Genomic DNA, 26,670 nt, shown 5'->3' on the forward strand with positions numbered 1-26,670 from the left:
AGTGAATGCTTCAATATCTTATTGTTTTGGAATGACCTAGCTATTCAATTATTCAATAAACTTCCATTATTTAACTTGATCTATCACAAGTGTAAAATTTCAAGTTACCAAATATCTGGAGAGGTCATATAAGTAGAGATTCCTAAAATGTAATTGTTTCTTAAAAAGTTCACTAAAAGCTCTTATTTGCATTTAATTCACTTATAATAACTTTAGTCATACCAAGTTAATTTTTCTTCTGCTGACAAACTCTGCAACAGAAACATGAAGTTAATGACCTTCAGTAAACCAAGGTACAGTAAAAGACATAGCTGTATTGATTATACCAAACAAGCTTAAGCTAGCTTTAATATATCAATTCAATATTGAATATTTTCCAGATTACATAAACTTGAAATATATTCTGTCTAGCTTTTTAAGTATTTAGTTTATAAGCACTTACTTTTAAGTCAAAAAATAGAGCTCATTCACAACTTTTTTACAGAAAGATAGAACCAGAGATCTCAGTTTTTCTGTTTCAGTTTAAAAAAACAAACACCAAAAACACCTTTTTCTTCTTGGGAGCCCAGCTAGATCATCTATACCTCACAGGCACAGGAAGAGAAAGGCAGGTTCCTCTGCTGACTGCTTTTACAAAACCCAATCATCTTGGCACTTTTTCAGGGATTTTTTTTTTCCAGTTCCCAAATATCTACTTCAGTTTAAAGAAATAAAAGTAATAGACAGTTATATAAATTATATTATATTTTATGTAAAATGATTCATTCACATAGCTCACTTTCAGCAAAACCAGGGAGAACAGAATTTGGACTCAGGTACCAAGAGACAGAGACACACACACACACACACACACACACACACACACACACCCCTCCCCAAAATAAAAACCAAAGGAATTTCAAAAGGCCACTTTGATATAACAGCAGAGACATTAGGGGCCATTGTTCTCCAGATATCAGGGAGTACTGAGCCCACACATGTGTTATACCCCCGAAAAAATCACTTCCGTTCATTTATGGGAGCATAGCTGAAGATACCCCAGTTTTGCAAAATACACCCTAGAGGGACTGTAGGATGGAGCAGGGCTCTGATCATCCATAATTATTCACAGCTGATGTTATCAAATATCAAGCAAACAACAATTCAAAACGGTCTCTCAGGGTCATAGTTTCCTAGTCCCCAGAAGGGGACTTCCCAACCAATGCCTCATCAGAGATGAAGCTGAATGACCAAGGCTGGAAAGAAAAAATTTCAACCAACACTCCACCACAGGTGAAGGGTACGCTGGTGTCATCACACCCGAGCTCCGGTGTGCACCAAAGACATATCAACCAGCCAATGCCAGGGACTGACACCGACACGCATACAAACATGGTCCCACAAACAAAAGATCAGACGAGAGTGTAGCCCCAGAATTCCACTTCCACTCACAGACAGAAGCCTCCAGAGTGGCCTGGCTTCTGAAAGAAAATGGACCCAGAGTGGCTCCCAATGAGCCCAGAATGGTTCACTTTCAGGAAAGCAATGAGCCCAGGTGGAGCGGGTAGAATTTTCCCATCCTACATGAGCCGGGATGGCTCACCTTGAAACGATACACAAAAACACAAACAAGTTACAGTCACACAGAGAGACAATCAGACAAGGTATAATCTAAAAATTCCACTTCCACTCCCAGAGGCCTCCAAACAGATTGGCCCAGCTCTGGAAAGAGAACAGACTGAGAGCGGGTCGCAAGGAGCCCGGAGCAGCTCCCTTCCTGCAAGGGGATGAGCCCAGATGGAGTGGAGAGAATTCCCAGCCTGCGCAAGCTGGAGCGACTCACCTCCAGGCGACACCGAATGTGTAACTCCCTCCCAATTTCCCCAGAGCGAAATGAGCTCTGGCAGCTGCTGGAGCCCAGGGAAGGGGCTGCCCCCAGTCAAGGCTGACCTGTCGTGCGCACAGGCTCCTAGCCTGGCTTTGCAAAAATTGTTACTGAAAGCAAATTCATGTGCCTGATGCACAGTGAGGCCAAAAAACACCAAAACATCAGAGTTTGGAGCAGAGAAAGGTTTATGGCCAGGCCCAGCAAGGAGAACGAGTGGCCCGCGCCCAAAATACAACCCAAACTCCCCGGAGGGTTTCAGCTGAGTACTTTTAAAGGCCAGCTGAGGGAGGGGCAGCCCAGGGCAGGTGATCAGCTGTGCACAATTCCGATTGGTTATGGTGATCAGTTCTTGGATGCCAGAAGGTCTGGAGGCTACGTACCCATGATCATCAAGTAGTTAATTTCTTCCACTTGGTGGTGGTAAAACTCAGAAAGTATGCATGAGATACTATTATCTGGGAGGAGATACATAGGATACAGGGGTGGAGGATGTCCTGGGAAGGCCCCATAGGGTCCTGCTAAGTTATGCTTTCACAGTACCCCCACCTGGAACTCTGCTTAATCCTTACACCCAACTGGTCACCAAGTCAGGGCAATTCTGCTTCTGCCATGTGTCGTGTGGCCCTCCCTGCTCTCTGACCCTGCTGCCCCAGCCTGACTTCAGTTCCTCCTCTGATCTTTCCCCCAGACCACCCTTCATATTTCATACCAAAACCCCTGTAACTCTGGACAGCGGCTGAGTCAGGGCCCACACAGGTGTGAGGCATCAAGCAGAGCTACCTAACTGGTTGAATCCACCTCCTAACAATTGTAGAATGTTCCAGAGCCTTTCCAGGGCTTTTTAATTGTTGGCAAATCTCCAGGGACCTGACACAATCACCCAGACACATACGTTCCTTGATTTGCTTAGGGCTCAGGAGTCATGTAGGAAGAAACTTGGCTTCACTTAGAGTCAGAAACGCTTAGATCTTTCCTTGGGCTGAGATTGCTGGAAACAGCTGGCAGGACAGAGAGCCAGGAAGAGCCGTGAGGGAGGAGGACGCTCAACAGAGAGGCCATACTGAGCAGCTGGGTCTGGAAGTGAGCGAGCCGAGACGCACAGGTGTTGTAGGAGGCTATGCCTGAGTTCACCCTCTGGGAGAGTCTGTCTGGGAACAGAGAGGGCTGAGGGGCAGAGGCAAGGGCTGGGTCACTGGGATCCCAGCTGCTCTGCTGAGAGTTCTGCCTCTGACAGGGTTGGTGGGGGCAAGTAGAAAGGAGGACTTACAAGAGATCGGAGGTCTGGAGGAGGGGCGGAGTGGTCAATGGAGCAGGAAGATGGTGAAAGCGGCCAGTAGGGCTCCCACTATGTGTAGAAGAACCATGCCCCCACCCCACCTAGAGGAGAGATGGTCTTCTCTGAGCCCATGAACTGGGAAGGCCAGAGAACATTTGAATCACCACCTCTGTGAATTCTAGGAAATATTGTATCCAATTTTTCTTTCAGAAAATTCTAAATGTAAACTAGAGATAACAGTATTATTATGAAGTGGTATTTAATTGTGGTTTTGATTCATATTTTCCTTAATGATTAATGATGCTGGGTTTCTTTTCATGTACTTATTGGATATTTCATACTTTGGAGAAACGTCTATTCAAATCCTTTGTCTGTATTTAAATTCAGTTGTCTTTATTACCGAGTTGCACACATTATATATTCTGGGTACAAGTCCATTATCAGACATACGATTTGCAAATATTTCCTCCCATTTCACTTGATGACATTGCAAGCAGCATGAAAATTTTTACTTTGATGAAGTCCAATTTATTTTTTTTCTTTTGTTAAATGCTTTTGGCATCGTATCTAAGAAAATATTGTCTAACTCAAGGCTACAGATATTTACTCCTATGTTTTCTTCTAAGAATTTTATCGTTTTAGTTCTTACATTTAGTTCTAGGATCCACTTTGAGTTAGTTTATTTGTACACTGTGTGAGGTAGGAGTCCAACTTCATTCTTTTGCATGTGGATATCCAGTTGTCCCAACACCATTTGTTGAAAAGGCTATTCTTTCTCCCACTTAATTACTTTGACACCCTTATCAAAGACCAATTGAACATAAATGTCCTTACAGAACTTTGAAAAGATCTTAGGTGTCTTATCACTTCATCTGTAAATATATCAATATGTATCTCTAGAGATAGGAACTTTTTGTTTTTACAATATAACTGCAATAATGTCACACAACTAACAAACTGTATTTCCTTAGTATCATAAAATATTTAGTCATTGTTCATATCAAGTTCCCGATAAGATCCCTACATTTTCCCCCCATAATTTATTTGTAGAAGATACTGAACTATTTGTCCTGTAGTGTTTCTCACAGTCTGGATTTTGTTGATTCAGTTCCGTAGGGTGATTTTATATGTTGCTTTGTCTTCTGATTTTTCTCTAAATTGGTAGTAGAACGTAGATAGTAAATCAAATTCAGATTGTTTGGGTTTTGATTTTTTTTGGCATAACTATGTTATAGGAAATGGTGGTCCTTCTGTCAAGAGGCACATAATGTCAGATTTTCTCTATTTTGTGATGTCAGCAGGTGTTGATAATCACCTAAGTGTCACCTTCCTTTTAAAACACCTGATTTCCCTGAGGGGCTAGGTGGGTATAACTCAGTGGTGGAGTGCATGCTTCATGTGCACAAGGTCCTGGGTTTAATCCCCAGTACCTCCATTTAAAAAAAAAGAAAAACAAAACTAATTTCCCAAGATAGGACTGAGTCATCTTTCCTCAGCGTTCGCACCAAACCACTGCCATAGAATTTATTGTGTTGTATTATTACACACACCTCCCCCATTGTAGCTATTCATATTTTGTTCTCCACAGGGACTAACATGTATCTGGCTCACAGCAGGCATCCACAGATAAGGCAAAGTGGCCCTAGAGCTGAGAGGATGACATTTGAAGCCCAATATCTGTGCAAGTGACTTAATCCCTTTCCAGTGGTGTTGAGAGTCAATTGTCAAATTTCAGGAATTTCACAAGTGGGTTATGAAACATAGCTATTAATAAAAGTTAAATTCTAAATAGTTACAGATAAATTATATTAAACAACCATAACAAATACTTAAAATTCATTATTTCCTCATTATTTTATTACATTTGACTATTTCTATGCTCTTGAGGTCATTTTTGTCTATGTATCTGTAAGGTGGAAAAACTATGTAACAGTGTGCTACTGTTCATCTCTTCCCAACCCTGTGTTCAATGATGTCATGTTGACAGCTTGAAATTGGCCAGAGTGAGAATATTTATACCATAGAAATTGGCAAATGCTATGAATCAGGATTTTTTTTTCGCTAGGGAGTGGTTATAAAATATTTACTAGTACACCATTGTCTCTCGTTAAATGGAGATAAAAATAGTACCCACTTCATGTAGGATGTACATAAAGCACTTGGCACAGTTTCAGGTACACATTTTAATAAATGGTAGTTATAAATTTTATTACTTGTGTATCATCTCTGGACAGGGTTGCTGAGGGCAGCTGTACTTTCATTAGGCATTTCTAAGGCAAATGTGCCATGGAGTACTACATGCCCATTAGAAATTGTGCTGTGAAAGTTAACAAACAGAAACCTCATTTATAATGGAGTCCAGAGGCCAGAAGGGGCAGCGTGCACACCAGACGACTCCGTTGTCAATTGTAGACCCAACAGTAAGAGTCTGCACTCTTGCATCTCCAACAGGAAGAAGGTTTACTGTCCAGAAAGGAGAAAGAAGAATTTCTCCCTACTGGGCAACATCAGCCTGGCCAATGGGGGACTGTCACAACTCAGCCAATGAAAAGCCACTATACTTTGAATTCTCAGTTTCCTCCAACAGACTGTTTATAACAGCCCCTCCCTGTTTATAACTCCACCTTCTCTTCTATAAAAGAGTTTTCTCTCCTTTGTTTTCCAGACCTGCCACTGGTTTGCCATAGGTTACATGCCCCAACCTGCAATTCTTTACTCTTCCTGAATAAACCCATTTTGCTGGTAAAATAACTGGCTGAAGATATAACATTTCATGAATGAATGAATGCACTACAAGAAAAGGAATAATTAAAGGAAACATGCTGTAATGTTAAAAGTGTTTGAGTCATGTTAAAAAGTCCACAAATGATAAGTGCTAGGGACGGTGTGGAAAAAAGGAACCCTCCTACACTGCTGATGGGAATGTAATTTGGTGCAACCACTATGGGAAACAGTATGGAGATTCCGTAAAAAACTAAAAATAGACTAACCATATGATTCCAGCAGTCCTACTCCTGGGCATATATCTGGAGAAAATTCCAATTCAAAAAGATAGGTGCAACCCCAATGTTTATAGCAGCATTATTTACACTAGCCAAGACATGGAAGCAACCTAAATGTCCAACAGATGATTGGATAGAGAAGTTGTGGTACACACACACACACACACACACACACAGGAATACTACTCAGCCACAAAAAATAAAATAATGCTATTTGCAACATGGATAGACCTAGAGATTATTATACTAAGTGAAGTAAGTCAGACAGAGAAAGACAAATGTCATATGTTATCACTTATATGTGGAATCTGTGTTTTCCATAGACATTTTAGAATCAGCACATCAATTTCTTTTAAAAATCCTGCTAGGATTTTGACTGAGATTGTATTGAATCTATAAATTAGTTTAGGGTAAACTGACCTTTTAACAATATTGATTCTTCTATAATTGAATTTATTTGTTTTTTAATTTCCTTCAGCAATGTTTTGTAGTTTTTGGTTTACAGGTCTTGCATATCTTTCACTAAATTTTCTTCTAAATATTTTATTGATGCTATTATAGATGTAGTTTAAAAAATGTTTTTCTAATTGTTCATTGCTATTGAATAGAAATGCAGTTGATTTATATACATATGTATGTATATGTATAACTGAATCACTTTGCTATACACCTGAAACTAACTTTGTAAATCTATTACGCTTTAATAAAAAAAAGTTTGCCTTCAGAAAACTTAAAAAAAAAAGCTAGACCTATAGAAAGATTCCAAAAATATTATAACATATAACAAACTCTCATATGTCCTTCACCTAGATTCAAAGATAAAAATTCTTTTTCTGAGCCATTTACAAGCAAGTTCCAGACATCATGGTCCTTTGCTCATAAATACTTCAGTATATGTTTCTGAAAACTAGAACATTCTCTCACACAGCCACAATTCAATTATTAAATTCAGGAAATGTCATATTGATTCATAATATTCAGTCCATATTCAACTTTTTATTATCCCAATATTGTCCTTTATAGCACATTTTCCCAAGATTTAATCTAGAATCATGCATTGTATTTAGTTGTCATATATGTAATTTAGAACAGTTTCTCAGCCCTTTTTTTTGTCTCGTCCTTTAAGAAATTGGTATTTTTGAAGGATACAGGCTATTTGTTCTGTAGAATGACCAGTGTTGACTGTGGCATCACTGTCAGGAATACTCACTCAGTGCATCACATCAGGAGAACTGTTATCTCAGTTTGTCCCACTTCCGTGATGCTAACTTGGATCATTAGTTTAGGTGGTATCTGCCAAGTGTCCCCACTATAAAGGTACTTTTCCCCCTTTGTGATTAACAGAGAATTGGTGGAAAGATGTTTGTGATTGGACAAGCATCTGTTCCCCAATACATTTGCATCCAATGATAGCATCCATTGCTGATTCTTGCCTGAGTCAATTATCACTGTGATGGTTGCAAAATGGTGACTTTTTAACTCGGTCATTCTTTCTACTGCAGGAGGAGCTTCCTCCTCCTCTCCCCTTACTTACTGTCAATTCACAAATTCTTCTAAAGTCTTTATTTATTTTGATGCTCAAATCATCTTATATTTGATTTGACCAAAGGGGTCACCTTTCAGTTGGTTCCTGTGTCCCACCGGCATGGCCCCAGAGTTCTTTGGAATTTTCTTTATTTTCTGGAAAAAATAGAATGTTCCAGGGTCATTCTGCACTTACCCTGCCCGGCTCTGCAATCAGCCATTTCTTCAAGGACTACTGCTTCTTTTTAGTGATTTGGGGACTGTCCTCCGGGCAGCACCATCTGTGGAGTCCAGGTGATAGATGCTTTTCAGAGTAGGAAACAAGTAAGAAGTCTGTGTTGTCCTCTGAAGGAAACACATCCACGATTCTGGCCACTTGCTGCATGTCTCGGTGGCTGGACCACCATAATCGCTGCCCCCTCCGCTAGCAGGCTGGATCAACCAAGGAACAGTCTGGAAGCCTTCCTGCTGATGGGAGCACCATCTGGATATTGTCATCATATGTTCATTATAAAGGGCTGGGGCCTTCCTGAGGACATTTGAAAAATGAGTTCAAATCGTTGACTTTCAACCCTCATTTAGCCAGAGTATAACACTGTGGTAGTTTCCTTTCCATGAGGAAATTTCTACAATTGGGAAGAGTTTATTGAAGATTTTCTTCCTTATTTCTGTGATGTGAATTATAAAATGTCTTAGAATCTTGCAAAGTAGGAAAGAATCACAATTTGGTTGACCTTTGTAATTTATCTAATGTAGTTCTTATGCAAAAAAATGCAGAAAGGAGCCTATTCGAAGGGAATTTTTTTTGTATGTTTTATATTTTATCATAAAAGAAGAGAATGTTATAGGGGTAGGTACAGAGGAATTGAAACCCAATCCTTATTTATAGACTGCTCCTGAAATGCTTCTTCCTAAAAATAAACAACTCATGAAATACCTATTTCAGGAAGCTAGAATTTTAAGTTTTGGTCAATAGTGCTAAACACAGTAAGTCAAACTATGCCTCTTATAACTCGGGTTTTTTTTAGTGGCCAAGCTTTGATTTCAAGTAAGTGATGCATTTATCCAAAACAAACACAATGTTTTGATTTTAAATAATATTTTAAGTTAAGGAAAAAAGTAACAAATGATCAACATGTTTCATTATTTTCATTACTCCATACTTTTTATTTTGTAAAATTTCCTCTAATGAAGCTTCACAATCACGAAGATGTTTTTAAACTGAAGCTTCATTAGCGTTTTCGTCTCTCACTTTTAAATGGTGTTATGTTCACAACATGACAAGTTTCAGAATCCTTTAAAAATGACTTTATTCAAATTGTTTTCCAAAAGAGATTTTGTGCCAGTTGTCTTTCATGCCATTCAGAACCACACTTGCCTGAATAAACATTTCGGATGGCCTTGGTATCATCTGAGCCCGAGTGACAGCAAATAATGAAGCAAAACTGCAGAAATTGTCCAGCCTCTTTTGTGTGAATCAAGTCAACGAATTAGCTGAGGCTCTGACAGCTTTGCCTTTGTCTGCTGAGATGGATTGTCCAATAATTCCACTGAAATTCCAATCCGAGCAATAAGACAAATAGATCAATGGAAGAGAATAGAGAGCCCAGAAATAGACACAGGCAAATATAGTCAGCTGATCCTTGACAAATGAGTAAAGGCAATTAAATGGCAAAAGAAAGAACAGTCTTTTCAACAAATGGGGCTGGAACAACAGGACACCCAGAGGCAAAAAAAAAAGAGAGTGAGAGAGAGATTGAGGGAGAGAATTGAGACCCAGATCTTACACTCTGCACAAAAATTAAATCAAAATGGCCTATAGTTCTAAATGTAAAATACAAAACTATAGAACACACAGAAGATAACATAGGAGAAAATCTAACTGACCTTGTGTTGGGTGATGACTTTCTGGATACAATGCCAAAAGTATGATCCATGAAAGAAATGATTAAGTTGAACTTTGTTAAAATTAAAAACTCCACTCAGCCCATCTGAGCAATAGACAGAGCCAGGACAATACTCATGGTTCTGAAAGATGTGTTTCCTTCTCCAGATTTAACATCTGATATTTGGAAGATGGCAACACAACACGGTTGATATTTTTATAATCAGGGAAGTTGACTTCTTATAGGCCACAGATTTATCTTTACCATCTGCTTTGCTGCTGTTTCACTATCATATTTATGGTATTATTAAAAAGATAAAAAATAAAGGTTAGGGAGGATATGGAGAAAAGAGAACCCTTGTGCACTGTTAGTGGGAATGTAAATTGGTGCAGCCGCTGTGGAAAACAGTATGAAGGTTTCTCAAAAAATTAAAATAGGACTACCATCTGATTCAGAAATTCACATATTAACTGGAAAAGACATCCACACCCCATGTTCATTACAACATTATTTACGATAGCCAAGATATGAAAACAACCAACCTGTCCACTGATGGACAAAGAAAATGTGAGATATATTTATACACATACATACATAATGGAATATTATTCAGCCATAAAAAGAAAGAAATCCTGCCATTTGCGACAACATAGATGGACCTTGAGGGCATTATGCTAAGTGATAAATATCTACTGTATGATCTCACTTATATGTGGAACAAACAAACAAATAAAATGTGCTCATGGTTACAGAGAACAGATTGGTGGTTGCCAAGGGTGGGTGTGGAGCGAAGTGAATGAAAATGGTCATAAGGTACAAAGTTCTAGTTATAAAATAAGTCCGGGGGTGTAAAGCACAGGATCAAGACTATGGTTGATAACACTGTATTTTACATTTGAAAGTTGATCTTAAAAGAGAGTAGATCTTAAAAGTTCTCATCACAAGGAAGAGAAAATTTGTAGCCAAGTCTGGTGATGGATGTTAATTAGACTTGTTGTGATGACCATTTCACAATATGCACCCACATCAAATCATTATGTTGTACACCTGAAATGAATATAATGTTATATGTTATACCTTAATTGAAAAAAGGAGTATGTTGTTTAATTTCCATGTTTTTGTAAAATTTCCAGTTTTCCTTCTGTTACTGATTTCTAATTTCATTCCATTGTGATCAGAGATGTTTTTAATATTTCAATCTTTTAAAACATATCAAGACTTGTTTCATATAATACTATTTCATAAATGACCAGAGTCTATTCTATTTGTTTTTTATGTGAACGCTTGTTATTACAATATTATGGGAATTTATATTTTAATAAAGACATTTAATTAGTTCTAAAAAAAAGAGTTGTAAACTCTAGTCAGTTGTATATAATCTCCTGTGCAGTGCAGGGTCAAGTCCCATATTCAGTGATAATATTATAGTATATACACTTCTCAAATTATTTTCTAAAGTACTGCTTTATTTTTACAACAAACGTCAAGGAGTGAAGGTGGCCTCCTTCAGGGCATGGGCTTCCGAGGGAAGGTAAGCACTCAGGTCTGAGCTCCCTGCCACCTCCCTCAGTTACTGTTAGCTGTGTAGTCATGAGCCTGTCACGTGGCATTTCTGGGCGGCTGTAAATTAAAGCCCTGCAATGTGATTTGTAAGTGACCTGTTTGTCCCTCAGATTGTCCTTGGTTTCTAGAGAATTTGGTATGCATTTTAAATGATATTTATTCTGTATTTCTAGGTGCCTGCAGTGGGGAAGAGGAGATGGGCTGCCAGGTTGCCTGGCTTAAAGCACATACATGATGCATGATCAACTATCATGTATGCATTCATCCTCTCACTCCTTTAACATTATTTACTGGGCACCTACCGTGTACCAGAAACAGTTAGGCACTGGGGATCCGTTGGTCAACCAGGCAGATTTGATCCCTGCTCTCAGAGAGCCTGCTCCCTGGCTGGTAGAAAGGCTTTCCTCAGTCTTTTCACGCGGTCCATCAGCTCTGTAATCTCAATCACCCACCAATATTATTTCTCCCACCTGTGCTTCTAAAGACAACGTCCTCCGGATCCACTTGAGATCGGTTGCTCCCTAGGCCAGCAGCACAGCCCTGCAGGGTCTCAGGTCTCCCTCTCTCCCAGTGTACTTTTTTATTTTGCCGGATTATGTCCTCCAATAGAGTCCTGAGGAAGAGAGCAAGGGAAGGAAACATTTACATTTTTGTGTGTCTGATTACATCACTTCACATTTTACAAGTAATGTAAATGAGTTTAGAATTCTGCATAGAACATCCTTTTCACTCAGAATTGTTTTCGAGGTCTCAGTGTTACGTTAGGAACATTTATATCATCCAGGTTCTTGAGTCTTTTGTATATGACCTATTTTTCCCCTCTGGATGCTCTTTTATCCTTGGAGTTCTGAAATGTCACGATGACATTCCTGGGTGCAGGTAATTTTTTTGCTTTTTTTTTTTGTGCTAGGCTTTTTCAATCTGGAGACTAAAATCCCTCAGTTCTGAGAAGTTTTCTTATATTCTCTCTCTGATAATCACCTTCCTTCAGCGTTCCTTTCTATTTTCTTTTTCTGGACCTCCAACTTGCCAAATTTTAGCCTTTGGTTTGGGCGCCTAGATTTCTTATCATTTCCTCCTGCTTTCCATTTCTCACTTTTTTTATGTGTTTTCCTTTCAAGGAGATTTCCTAGACTTTTATCTTCTAATTCTTTTCTTGAATCTTTTATTCCAGTTGACAGTTTTTATTTTGGAGAATTCTGTCTCATTCTTTGTTTCTTTTCTTTTTTTTTTCTTTTTTCTTTTTCTTTTTCTTTTTCTTTTTCTTTTTTTCTTTTTTCTTTTTTCTTTTTTTGTTTATGACATCCTGGTCTTGCTTTATGGATTCAATATTATCTCATATCCAAGAATATTAATTAAAGTGAGTTGGGGATTTTTATTTAGTTTTCTGCATTGTTTTTTTCCCCCTTGTTTCCTTTTTCTGTTTTTTGTCTGTTATTTTATTCTCTCATTTATGTTAACACGAAGAACTGAATATCTGTTAAACCTGAGGGTCAGGTATGTGAATTTTTATTAATTTTTCTATACTTTTCTATGTGTTGGAATGATTTCATATGTATATCCTAAGCAGATTGGAAAGCATTCATCTGTCCTCATGACTGGAGACGTTTGACAGAGAACAATCTGCAAAGAGCCTCCCTTTTAGCTGGTGAACCTCCAACGGTAGTATTTGTGAGTCTCTTCTCTTGGGCCAGGTTTTTCAGAGAAGACATTTCTTATCTTTGGCCTGGCTGCATGTCTGGTTGAAAAATTCTGAGAAAGGGAGGGGAGAGGAAGGAAAGACTCAGGGAGCCCACTGTTCAAGATGCAGTTTCCACTGAACTCCTGGGTTTTCACCCTATGGCTCATCTGCACCTTTCCCTGTGCCTGGTGTCCTCAAATCTGTGGGCCCTGTCATTCTATTTTTGCAAATAAGCCTCTAGGAAGCGAACTCTTGGCTGTGAGGGGTGGGGGGAGGTGGACACCGGGGGATCCCATTCTTTCTTATACAGACTTTCTACCCATACCCATTTTTAACCCATCACCACCATGTTTATCTTCTACATGGACCCTGGTACCTCTAAATCTTGGAACTCGTGAGATTCAGGGAAAATTTGCTCACCATTTATTGGCATCCACCTTTGAAAACAGTTAAATTGTAAGCTTCCACTCTAGAATAGTTAACTCTGTTTTCCGCTCCCATTTTTTAAACACCTGGGGCAATATTTGCATAAATAAAATTTTAAATTCTCATAGATGTCTTTTGCTTTTTTTTTTTTTTGGTCTTTGTAGGATTGTATTTTTAAAAATTCTTTTATTCCCATCTTATTGGGGGTTTGGAGAGAGAATTTAATTTTGTATGGCTGTGTTTACCATAAATTCTTCATGATGGATCTTACGGGCTCTGGGAAAGCTTCCGGTGCTGCAATGGAGATCTGCAGTTCCCAAGAATGGTCACAAGGTGGCTCAGTGACTCCATATTTACTTTATAGTTTCTCCATACTCACCCTTGCCAACCCACGAGAGTATTGTGAGTCTTGGTTAATCCAGCAGAAGGGAACCACGGAATCATAGAATATTTACATCGAGTCTCTGAGGCTTCCTAGTCCACCTCCTTTTAGAGACAAGGCAACAGAGATCCACCACCAAACCAGAATTTGCAGCAGAACCTGCTGAAACAAAGAAATGGAGGCTGCACCATACGGATCTTAGCAAAGATTTTGCATTGGTGGCAGCTATGTTGTTTCCTTGACAATTCTTGGGAAGTGAAGTTCAGCAGCAGGGACTGCGGCCCCTTAGATATCATTATAAACACACACACACACACACACACAAACACCCTTTATGGTTAAATACAAAATTTTAAAACCTACATGAAACAAATGTGTATATTAATGTATTGCTATAAGGCGAACACCCTTGTAAGCAACATCCATGCCAGTGGACAGGATTTTGCTGTCCCCAAACCCTCTGTGTGCCCCAACCATTTATAACTCCTCCCTCCCTGCTAAGAATATTCCCACCTGACTTTTGGAGTAATTATCTCTTTAATATTCTTTATAGTATGTTACCTCTGTACTTCCCTAAACACATTATGGTTTAGTTTTGCCATTTTTTTCTCTTTCTGTCTTTTGTTAACTTACAACCTCTCTCTCTCCATTGAAATTTAATTGTTGGATAGATTAGATCAATGGTCTTGTAAAGTTTGCCAGTCTGGATTTTGTTGATTGATGTAGTTTAATATATTCCTCTATCCTCAGATTTCCTATAAATTAATAGTTGGATCTAGATCAGAGGTTTGATCTGAAGGTTTTGAGGGGGTTTTGTTTTGTTTTTGGCATGGCCTTAGTATATGTGTTTTGTTCATGGTCAGAAGATACATAAATGCTAGATTTCTTTTTGTTGGCTCTCTTTGTGATGCTAGTAGCCATTCCTAGATCTATTAATTCATCAGAGGTTGAAAAATAGGAAAACTAATTCTATTTCTCCTACGTTTGCTGAAATATTTCTTTATAGAGAAACTTCTCGTTTACTATTGTTGGGGAGAAAATTTTTCTCTACTCTCTTAGATTCGGTGTTTGGGAGTTTGCAAATTAAACTGACAAGACACTGACAAAAAGCGATCCCTATCCTAGGAATTTATTCTTTAAACATTTATTTTCTAGGTAATTCTTAAGTGGCTTGTTAGGAGGAAAAACAGAGCTTAGCTTGTGCTGATTAAGCAGGAGGAATGAACAGCCCATGCTCCAGTGTTCTCACATTTGCAGGGATGTGGAGGACACCATGGTGGAAGGCACAGAAGAGCAGCCCCGTACCCTACAGAATTACTCCAGGTCTGTCTCTCTCACCCAGTAAGCTCACCTGGAGGAAGCACTGCTCAATTAGCATCTGCATCACACGGGTAGTTTCATGGCAGCATCTGCCTTCAAAATCTTCCGGACCGAGTTGTTTGTGTGACTGACAGTGAGAATCTGAAGAGGCTGTAATGGAATATTCCAGGCATTTCAGAAGAGGCACAGGTGAAATGGCCTCTCCTTTGGGTCCTATCATTTTCAAATCAGTATCAGCTCTGCTACCTACACACTGGGGTCTAAAGCAAATGGACCATTTTCACTTAACACTAAAATCCTGCACTTCAAGCACTCACAAGAGCTTCATCTTGGATGGACTACTCTCAACTGTCTAGACTACTCTCAAAAGACCAAGGCCATTTCACAGTCTAATGAGAAAGTTACTTTAAGCAATAAACTGTCTATAGCAAGTCAAATCAGAAAGCTACAAACCTAGACCCTATTACTTAAGCTCCCTGTAGAAATGCCATCAATTTACAACAATTTACAATTTACTCTCATGGTTTACTGAAATCCAAAAAAAAAATTGGAAAAGAAAAATAGAAGCAAATCTATGCATTTTATGAGCTTACATTGGAGACATTTTAACTTTGTAGTTCATGACAATTAATGGCAGAAGTTTCTGGATTCTGTGCTACAGATTTTCTTTCCTTAGCAACTGTTACGCCCTCTATAACTAGATACAACAGGAACCCACCACCGCTTTTTATCTTGGTGCTGGAAGTTTCAGATCTAAACTAAATGTCCTGGCAATCCTTTCACTTGGAACACTCCAATTCCCTACCTGGCTCTTGGTCTTACAGTCATGCTGATCTCAAATACAACTAGGAAGTTGACATAAACTACATCCAACTGCCTTTTCCTCCCTCCCCTATCTTTTGAGTTACTTCACTATTATTACTCGCTGCTGTAGCCATTAAGTAATGAAAGTCCCCCTCAAAGTACATAGCCTCAGGAAGCCAACAAAGAGAATTATGAAAAGCAACTGCATCACATTCCAGTCAAAAGATGGTTTTAAGTAGAAAACATACAATCAACAAGGTGGTGAGGGATAATACAGGCTTAAAGTAAAAAGTAGTGAACTGAATACTTTTCAAGGGCATTACTCTGTCAGAGGTGCCAAGGTTAGGCTGAATGGCTACTTTAACTCATCAAGTAAGGCTACACTCCAGCACTTTCTGTTGGCTCCGGTACATGTTTATTACCCCCATTGTAATCAGTATAACCAAGCCTCAGGACCTTATCCTCAGAAACTGTGATAAGGTAAAGGTGAAAATAGGGAAGAGGCAAACAGGCTTGGCTTCAAAATCCAACTCCAGCACCAACTGGCTGTGCAACCGTAAGCAAATTACTGAAACTGAGTGTTTATTGTGTAAAAAAGGTACTACTCCTCCAGGTTGTTGATACAACACAAAGAACCCAGAACAGCGCCACAAGTACCCAGTCAGCTCCCTAGTTGGCGAGAAATACTCTCCTCTTCACACACTCCCCTGAACACTGCTGCCCACGTCACCTTGCCCTCTGCCATCATTTTAGTCAGGTCCTACTCATAGCTCAACTTCCTATGTGATCTCTAGAACCCTTTGGCTTCTCCTCTTGCAACCCATCCAGACCTATTTTTCTCAGACACGCTGCTCTCCGCACTGTCAAGGACTGACCAGGACTCCCTGTTGTCTATCACACTGGCCAGTGAGACTCCTGGTTTCCCACGCAAAACATAGCTTGTTTCTAATTTTTTTGTGGCCCCTTCCAAACCTCTCAGCCCTAGCCATTCAGTCCACATACCTAAGAACCAATTCATGTCCCTCTTCCCTCAAAAAGCCACCCAACTCCTCTCGCCAACTGAACTTGCTCTTCTACTAATACAGCACTTAAAATCTGGATCACAACTATCTGGCTCTTATATATGGTTAGTTGAATACTGCTTCTTCTTTCTAATCTAGATCATAAATTTAAGGGCAGAGGTCATGGTCTGTTTTCCTGTACCAATCTCAAAGGCAGAATCACCGGCCCCACCCTAGGCACACAAGAATGTATGCTGGCGGGAGTGAATACAGAAGCATTAAAAGTGCTCTGGGTGATCCTTATAAAAACTGCAGTATGGAAAATATCCCATATATCCTTCCAGCAGAGGTAATCTTAACAAATATTCATTGACTAGTAAACCCTTAATACAGGGTCAAACATTTCTTTCACCACTACTACATATGAAGAAAACCAAAGCTGTTGCTCCAGCATGAGAATGGTTCACAAAAAAGTAGGAAACACTTTACATGTTTCAAGTAAGAGGACAGTCACTGCTAAAAACAAGGATTCACCATTCAGTATGCAGCCCACCTTGGTGGCCCTGGCTCACAAACTGCCTTCAGTTAGAGCTGGCCTCTGGCACATTCCAGTATTGTTAGCTGGCAAGTGACTAGGGTTGTGCTCTGACACCAGGATCTTTTTATTAATGCAGTTTCTTCGGAAGGTAATTCTTGAAATTGCCTTCTCACCTTTTCCTAGCTTGAAAAAGTTATTTCTCTTCTATTTCTGCTCCTCTAACATCGAGTCTGCTATTCTGCATTATTTGCAGAAGGAATCTTCCATCTTCAACTCCACAAATAAATGAAAACCAAGCCACACAGTTGGAAATCAAGTTTTGTTTTTATATGAACAGAAGTAGACCATCTAGAAATATTTCAGTTTATTTAAATTGTTAAGTAGAGTATGAAACCGAATTTGTAGCTAGTACCAGAGAATGGACTTAACTGTTTGGTGTTTAATGAGAACAGCTTCTACACAGGATCCCAAGAGACTTACAGAAAAAGGGGCAAAGCCCTAATATTAAGCAAATAAAACTCATGTTTCAAACAGGTTATACAAAAATTGATTTATACTCCATTTCCCTTTTTTTTGATATTTAGAAAGTGCAGATTTAACAAAAGGTAGCCATATCCTTTCTATATACAATGCCGATTATAATTATGCAAACAACAAAACTGTCAGTCTGTTATCCAAAAATCCCAGTGTTTAGCTCTCAAACCTTAAGTCACTCAACTGAATAAGGATTAAAGAGGGTTAAAAATAAAAAAGCTACTGCCACATTCCAGATAAAGGAAAGCAACAAACACATTAAAATTAATCCAACAAGAGGAGGTTTAACCTAAAATTTTTTGAGAAGCTTAATTTAACATTTCATTTCATTATTATTTTTAGTGGAAAATTAGGGATTATTTGGCAATGCTGCTTTTACTAGTAGTAAACAATGATAAAGTCAAGTGAGGGGAAAACCTATCAACAACCACCAGTGAGGCATATAAAACTGTTTTTAGAGCACTATCTGAAAAATTCATGGATGTTCATAGAAGATACGTCCCTGTGTTGTTTATGTGCGCCAAGAGGGCATTAAAATGCTATTCACGACACAGAAAGACTTTTCAATGGAAGCTGCTGTCCTAAACTCAGCCTCTGCTAGAAATGAATCATGCTATTCACAATTATTTCAACAAAGGTATCATCTTAGGATGCTAGCAGCATAGCAAACCTAACTTACCCTATCCTAAAGATAAGCAATGAAGCAAAACTAGAAAAATGAAGTTAAAAAAAAAAAAGGACAGGGTGAGAGACAGCTAGAGATCTTATCTTTACATGAAAAGCCTTTGTTGTCCTTTTCCCAAATCCATGGTAATACAAGTTTTCCAAAGGGATGTGAAGATGGGACTTAATAATAGTCTGAAGTATTTCTAAATCTTAAGGTAAAGACAACTTAACACTGAAAAAGTGTTCTTCAAAGGCCAAATCCCAATATATTTGGCAGACATGTTAATAAATTTCACTCCTCCGTCTCACCTTTTTGAAACAACCTTTACTGGGCTACCACACTGCTAGAGGAGTTGCCAAAGTGGAGACTACTCAAATTTAGGTTAAGAAATTTGTTCTAGGAAAGTGAACAGGCTATATACCTAATTAGAAAGACAAACCACAACACCCTCCAAACACTAGTGCATGCAATTAACTCTTCCATTTCATAAACTCAATGGAGAGACAGGAAGGGAACAATGAGGGAAGAAGAGGAACATGAAGTCAAACAGCAAACAAAGGAATCTGGGACAGAAGGTTTAGGGGAGAGAAAATGAGAGGAAGACACAATTAACTGACATTTGATAGTAGGCAGTTAGAATTTATCTTTCAGTTTACTTAGCAAGTTAAATCAGTGCTTTGTGTTAAATCTGACAAACCTACAAGTTTGCCCCTTTCATTTTTAAATAACTCATACCACGAAGTGGTGAGGGAGAAGCAAATAAAGCAGCATGCAGAAAGAGACACGAGGAAAAAGTGGCCAAGGAAAAGAACTGGCGGTAGGAATAGTTTTAAATACCAAGGCCACTTAAATGAGACGCAGCAAACCAAAGCCATCCTTTCTGCATTACCCTTTGTCCTCACTTAACTACTCTGAATATTACAGCCAAGCAAACCACAAACATTTTAATGCTTTATATTTCGATATGTCTCCTGCACATGCTTCCACCAAAACAAACAAAAAAAAAAGGAAAAACCAAAGAAGTTCCTTTCCACATAAGGCACAGGACAAAAATAACCCCATTTACATATTCAAGGCGAAAATGAGTGTTTTCCTGGCTTTTGTTTCTTTTGCTATGTCTATAGATTATAGGGACTCAAGCACATTATCCATGACAGAAAATTCCACTGTTGTACAAAATAAAATTGTTAATTCTAACTTTTATTCTTATACAATTTGCAGAATAGAGTTGAAATGATTGCTATAGGTTTTAATGTTGATAAGAAGAACTGGATTATAATACAACTGAAATGCAGTGGTGAGCTGAGCAAGTACATTTAAAAATGAACTCACAGACATGATTTTTCTATACATTTTTTTTGTTTGAAGAAAATTATAAAGTCAGCAAGCAGTCACAGATGAAAGAACAAATAAAATAGGTGGACTGGATAGTTAAGATGGGGAACAAAAATATCTGTTTAGAGTTAAAAATGGACAGAGTGGTTTATTTTGCAGCAAGAAGAGAAAACAGGGTGGTGGATGGCAACTGATGGAACAGGAGACCGCTCAGCAACATTTGCTCTTCCAGCCTGTCACGCCTCCTCCACTGCTGATATCTACGTTTTCACTGTTGGGCTCTTTTACAGGGGTCTGCAACAAACACACAAGGAAAGCAGCCCGTGAAAAAACACTGCCGTGGGTAAATCAAGATCAACAGAAATATTCTCATAAATGTTGATTTATGTAACAAAATGCAATTATAGTCACATGAGATAGGTTTTCTCTCTCAGGCAAAGTAAAGAAACAGAAGCTTTGTTTCTGATCTTCATTTTGCCCTCTTCTTCCACGTTGGGAAATGTCCAGAGGCCTCCTGGCTTCCCTTTGTAGAGCTTCTGAAGTCTCTGCCCTAACTCCTGTGAAGAGATGTTACCCCTAGCCCTCCCCCCTGAGTACTCACTGCTTAAACAGCATCTAGCACATGTATAAAGCCAGTGATGGATCATGTCTAATTTCAGAGACGTGAAACAGCCCTTTTCTGTTTAGTTTTACTTGCCTTTTGAGACTGAAGCTTATATCATGGTACCATAGCTTTAAAAAGGCAATCTCCACTCTGATATACTAACATTAAGTGGAGGAAATAGGGTGGGGCAAAACGCAAAATTGTATTATTCATGTTAAAAATGGTTATAGAAAAAATGAAAAGGAGAGACACCAAAATGTTAACAGTAGTAATTAACCCTTAGGTGAATTTATGAATGATTTTATTTTCCCCTTTGTATAATCCTGTATTTCCCCAACACCCTAAATATTACTTTTATAATCAGAAGAACATACTATTTTAAATGGATAGCTTATACCATATGTATGAAAGCAAAATTTTCTTAGGGATAGCATACCTACAGTAAAGTATTCAAGTCTTCACTGTGCCTAGTGATGTATACGCCATGAAACCACCAGATCAAAACACAGGACAGAACATGCCCCGAGAAGGCTCCCTAGCGTCCCTCTCCAGCCAGTACTACCCTCCTAAAGGGAACCAGTACTTGGATTTCATCACCATTGATCGGTTTTTTTCTGTTCCTGATCTTCATATACATAGAACCGTATTTTACATATTCTTTTGTGTCTGACTTCTTTTTCCCTTTGCTATCAGCCTGGGTGATTTATCCATGCTATTGTGTGTGTAACAGTGTTTTTATCCTGTTAAAAGCTAGGAATTTTAAAAGGTAGGAGTACTGTTACCACTGCTAGATCCCACAGATTTCTAGATGGCTCTCTGTTCCAATTCCTTACTTCACTTTGGAGGATTAGATATTGGTGACAGGTAAACGTTTAGAAACAATACCACCCAAACCCAATTTCTGTATGTAAATCAAGTACTTTAGAAAAGCCTAAAAGTTCAACTGTGTCACCAGGTACCTTAGCGGTAAATAAAAACAGAAACTTACCTTTCGAAGAATATCTTCAGCTAACGTGAGGAACGCCTTTTCGATGTTTATATTTGCTTTTGCACTAGTCTCAAAAAATCTAATACCATGCTCCCTTGCAATCTAAAACAAAAGCAAAATATCATATAAAATTATCAATATAGGTTGCCAACTGATGACTTTTGTATCTTAAATGATATTATTATTCTAAAGGTAACAGTCTCAACTAGGTTATAGAAAACAGGTTATTTCGATGGGCCAAGACTCCTTCAAAAATAAACAAACAAAAAATCAACTCAAACAATAAGCTGTTGTTTCCAACAGCATTTTAAAAAGAATGTGAATAGCTCAGTGGACTCCATCACCACTATGGTAAAAACAATCAAATGCAATACCATCTTCACAAGGAAAGGGCAGCATATTAGTTTCATTCAGAGCTTACCTGTTCTCCTTTTCCTTTAGGGACAACTCTTTTATCGTCCATATCACATTTGTTTCCTAGTAACATTCTTTCCACATCTTCGTTGGCATGCTAAAATGAAATAAAAAATTAATTTACATACTACCATGAATTATGGCTTAATAAAAATGACTTTTTCTCAATTTATGGTGTCATTTCTTCTCTTTTTTTTTTTTTAAATAGAGGCACTGGGGATTGAACCCAGGACCCCATGCATGCTAAGCATGCACTCTACCACTGAGCTATACTCCCTCCCCACTTCAGTCATCTATAGTCTGAAAGTTTTAAAGCAGTCATCTTGAAACCATATGCTAAAAGCCTATACAAATTCTTAAACTATCTAGAAAAATAAACACAATTCCTAAGGCATATCCCTGGTCAAATATTACTTGCCCCCTATAGAAGGCTGTCTAGTTTCTAGTTATGTTCTCAACAAAAGAGAGGATATATGCAAAAGATTTGAAACTGTAATTTCTTACCCATAATCTAAACCTAAGCTGGATCATGATTCTGGATAATGTGTATTACCCTATTAAGAAGACTTAATTAAAAATTTTACAAAGCCCTTAAAGTCTCAAAAAGCTATACTGCCAGGAGATCTCATGCACAAACATCAGTTAAAATAAATGTTTGCTCCACCAAAGTACTACATCTTCTGCAGAAAAAGAAAAATCCATCTCTAAAATTGGTATGAATTTCAAGGGACCCTGAACAGCCAAAACGATCTTGAAAAGAAGTATGGAAGATGCATACTTAACTGATTTCAAAACTTACTACAAAGCTACAGTAATCAGAACAGTGTGTTACTGGCATAAAAACAGATATGGACAAATGGAACAGAATAGAGTCCAGAAACAAACCCTCGTATACACCATCAAGTGATTTCCAAGAAGAGTGCCAAGACCATTCAATGGGGAAAAGGATAGTCTTCCCAACAGATGGTGTTGAGAATACAGACATCAACATGCAAAAGAATGAAGATGGAGCTTTGACTAATACCATATACAAAAATGAACTCAAAATGGATCAAAGACCTAAATATAAGACCCAGAACTAGTAAACTCATAGAAGAAAACATAAGGAAAAAGTTTTATGACACTGGACTTGGCAATGAATTCTTAGGTATGACACCAAAAGCACAGGCAATGAAAGAGAAAAAAATTCAAAATAATTAGATCTTCTTTAATTCCTTTTAACAACATTTTATGGTTTTCAAAATGTATAAGCCTTGTACTTCTTTGGTTAAATTTTTCATTTCTTTTTCTCTTTCTGATGTTATTGTAAATGAAATTATATTCTTAATTTCATTTTTGGATTATTCACTGCTAGTGTATAGAAATACAACTGATTTTTGTATACTGATATTTGTTTCCTGCAACCTAATTGAACTTCTTTGTTATTAGTTCTAATAGTTTCGTTTTTTGGTGGATGTGTGTGGATTCCTTAGGATTTTCTACATACAAGATCACATCATTTACAAATACAGCTTTACCTTTCAATCTGGGTGCCCCCCTCCTTTTTTCCTGTGCTTAAATGCCCTGGCTAGAACCTCCAGTATAGTGTTAAACAGTAGTAGCCAGAGCTGGCATCCTAATCATGTTCTTGATTATAGGGAGCAGGTATGATGCTGGCTGTGGGACTTTCACAGACATCTTTCATTAGGCTAAGGAAGTTCTCTCTATTTTTAGTTTGTTCAGTGTTTTTTATCACGAAAGGGTGCCTGATTTTGTCAAATTGTTCTTTGGGTGTCTGTTCACGTGATCATATGTTTTTTGTCTTTTATTAATATGGTGTATTACACTGACTGATTCATATGCTGCATCCTGAGGTAAATTCCTCTTGATCACCATATATAAGCTTTTCTTAAATGCTACTGGATCAATTCAGCTATTAAAATTTTAATTTCTATAACAAAGTGAAAATTAGCCAAAGTCAATCTCTTACATATCAGAAGAAGGTTTTTTTTTAATGGCTGGGTTTTATGTATCTTAGTTCTCATGCAGAGAAGCTTAAGCCATCCAGCCTATCAAGTTAAATGTATATGCCTGTGGCATAATAAAAACATATTTTTGGTCTTTGTCTTCATTCCTAGCACAGAGCTCCTAATTTCGTGAGTGATAAGAGTGTATCTTTTGTTATTCATAACAATCTGTTTTCTATTAACCTAAATTTATGCTAATGAAGGACTCATGGCAGGGTCCCTACAGAGCTTCATAATAGAGGCTGGTCACCAAAAGAACCAAACACTGAGGGTTGGAACTTTCAGACCCACATCCCAGGAAGTGAAGGGGGCTAGAGATTAAGTTCAATTACCAGAGGCCAATGATTTAATTAACCATGACTATGTAATGAAGCTCCCATTAAAACCTGGAAACAATGAAGCTGAGGTATCTTCCAGGTTGGGAAACACATCAAGGTGCCAAGAGGACTTGTGGTTGCCGGGGGGATAAATTTGGAGATTAAGATTGGCAGATACTAACTACTATATACAAAGTAGATAAACAACAAATTTCTACTGTATAGCACAGGGAACTATATTCAATATCTTGTATGAAACTATATTCAATATCTATAATGAAAAAGAATATGAAAATGAATGTATGTATATGTATGACTGAAACTTTACGCTACACACTAGAAATTGACACAACATTGTAAACTGACTATACTTCAATTAAAAAAAAAGTTGGGAATATTGATAAATAAAAAAACTAAATAAAAATAAAAATAAAAATAAAATAAAATAAAATAATTTAAAAAAAAAAAGGTGCCAAGGCAGTGACATGTCCAGAGACAGCCTGGAAGCTGTTTTCTAATCCTCATGCATTGCCCATGCATTTCTTCTATGTAGCTATTTCAGAACTGCATCCTTTACAACAAAATCATAAATATAGTGTTACTGAGTTCTGAGAGTCATTTGAGTAAACTATCGAACTTGAAAATGGATCATGAGACCCCTGAAATTTGCAGCCAAGTCAGACAAAAGTGCAGGTAGTCTGGGGACACAAGACTTGCAAATGAAGTAAGGGCAATCTGTGGGTCTTAGACATGTGGAGTCTGATGCTAAGACTGAGTAGTTAGTGTCAGAATAGTGTCAGGTGATATCACAGAATCGGAAAACTGGTTGTTGCTACAACACTGCATAGTCTCTATATAAACTGCTCTTATTACACATGCTACTTGGCTAAACTATAAAATAAAGGCTAAGGCAATTAAAAACGGAGGCTTCTGCTTGTTTCTAAATCTGTGTCATTAACTGGTATTAAATACTAAAAGGCTTCTTGTAGAAATGGAAAAGTTAGTCATGAGCCTTTAGGATTGCTACCACTGAAGATATTATTATCCTGGGTCTAATACTGGCTTAAGACTTGATCTTTGTGTATCCAGCCAAAACTTGCTTTTAAAAGTTAGCCTTAATGAAATTCAAAGCACAGAAGGCAGCAATAAGACATGAAAAGTAATTCCAACAAGAAGCTACCTATGCTGTAGCACAGAAACAGACGTGCTGACACACAACTTAACTTTATAAAAATTGACATCTTCACATGAAATGATATGGCACTATCTTCTTAGGTTTTTACCACATTAGTACTCTGTATATTTCAAAATGTCTAGAAGTGATATGACATTTTTATAACTTAAAAATATATTTTTTAAATTACTATCGAAAATGTAATTCATTCACTCAATAAAAATTCACTGAGAAAGAATTCGTTTAGAGAGGTGTGTTAAACCACTGGTAGCTTCTATTTGGGGCCATCTTATAAGATCATTGTATAGAGTTTTAGGGTAATTTGGTAATTGCCTTGAATAGGATTCTAGACAGATCTGCCCAAAATTTTAAGAAAAGATAGGCCAAAAAGTAACAAAGCAACATTACCCTATAACAAGTAGAAATACTCAATAATAATGATAGTAGCACTATATCCTAAAGATCAATTAGAACACTTATTCTTCTTAACTAAGTGCACAAACGTGTGCTTATGTAGGGTTTATGCAATTTCTAGGTCTTACCTCATCTATGTTTCTAAGCCATTTGCTGATGTTTTCAAAACTTTTACCATTGGTGATGTCATATACTAGCATGATACCCATTGCTCCTCTGTAGTAGGAGGTTGTGATGGTGTGAAATCGCTCCTGGCCTGCCGTATCCCTGAAATAAACAGCCAATAATTTGTATTGAGCATTTGGATATTACTACATTCTAGATAAAGGGCAAGACAGTAGAACAGTTTGGTAAAACAGAGATTAAAATCCATTATATGACACAAAGCAAAACAGAACCATTACTCAATTAATTCTTAAACAGTAAATAATTAAAGTTATTCATAAACATATGAATGCATACTTTTTAGTCTAAGGAAATTAACAACCTACCAATACTGGGTGAAAATCTGGAAGGGAAAACAGTCAAAAGTGACATAAAAAATTCTTGAAGTTATTTATGAATAATAAAATGAATACAAGTGTGATTTTAAAAAGTCGTCGAATTCCATTTATCTAGTTCCATAATGTAATACAAAAGCATGTGGAATCTTTAGAACATTAAAGGGCTATATGATAGTATAAACAAGTTAACATTTAGAATCATTTACAAGAAGCTGTGAAGATAACCTCATTTATGAATAACAAGACAAAAATATGTGAATAGCAGTATTTTTCAATGCCGGCTGGCCAAAGATTTAAGAGACATATTTTGCTCCTGAAAACTTTCCCTCTTGTTTGCATCACTTCTTTTTATGGATCATTATAACTCGCATATATGCATATTTTAGTCTCCCCTATCTTTTCTTAAAAAGCAAAATTCAAACAAATAAAAAATTCCATTCTCAA

The 26,670-nt window shown here is 37.7% G+C and overlaps 1 protein-coding gene across 1 annotated transcript in view; it reads right to left on the reverse strand.

The window, feature by feature from the left end:
- Nucleotides 1–19,650: 19,650 nt before the first annotated feature.
- RAB10 (RAB10, member RAS oncogene family) overlaps nt 19,651–26,670 on the reverse strand; it is a 60,048-nt gene continuing 53,028 nt past the window's right edge. Inside the window, exons 3-6 of the mRNA XM_006197177.3 lie at nt 25,852–25,990; nt 21,820–21,909; nt 21,399–21,500; nt 19,651–20,100 (exon numbers count right to left, since the gene is read on the reverse strand). Of these exons, the coding sequence (XP_006197239.1) occupies nt 20,017–20,100; nt 21,399–21,500; nt 21,820–21,909; nt 25,852–25,990 (415 nt within the window). The 3' untranslated portion in view covers nt 19,651–20,016. The remainder of the gene's footprint in view (nt 20,101–21,398; nt 21,501–21,819; nt 21,910–25,851; nt 25,991–26,670) is intronic.

This window comes from Vicugna pacos, chromosome 15 (assembly GCF_048564905.1).
Source record: "Vicugna pacos chromosome 15, VicPac4, whole genome shotgun sequence".
NCBI classification, from domain to species: domain Eukaryota; kingdom Metazoa; phylum Chordata; class Mammalia; order Artiodactyla; family Camelidae; genus Vicugna; species Vicugna pacos.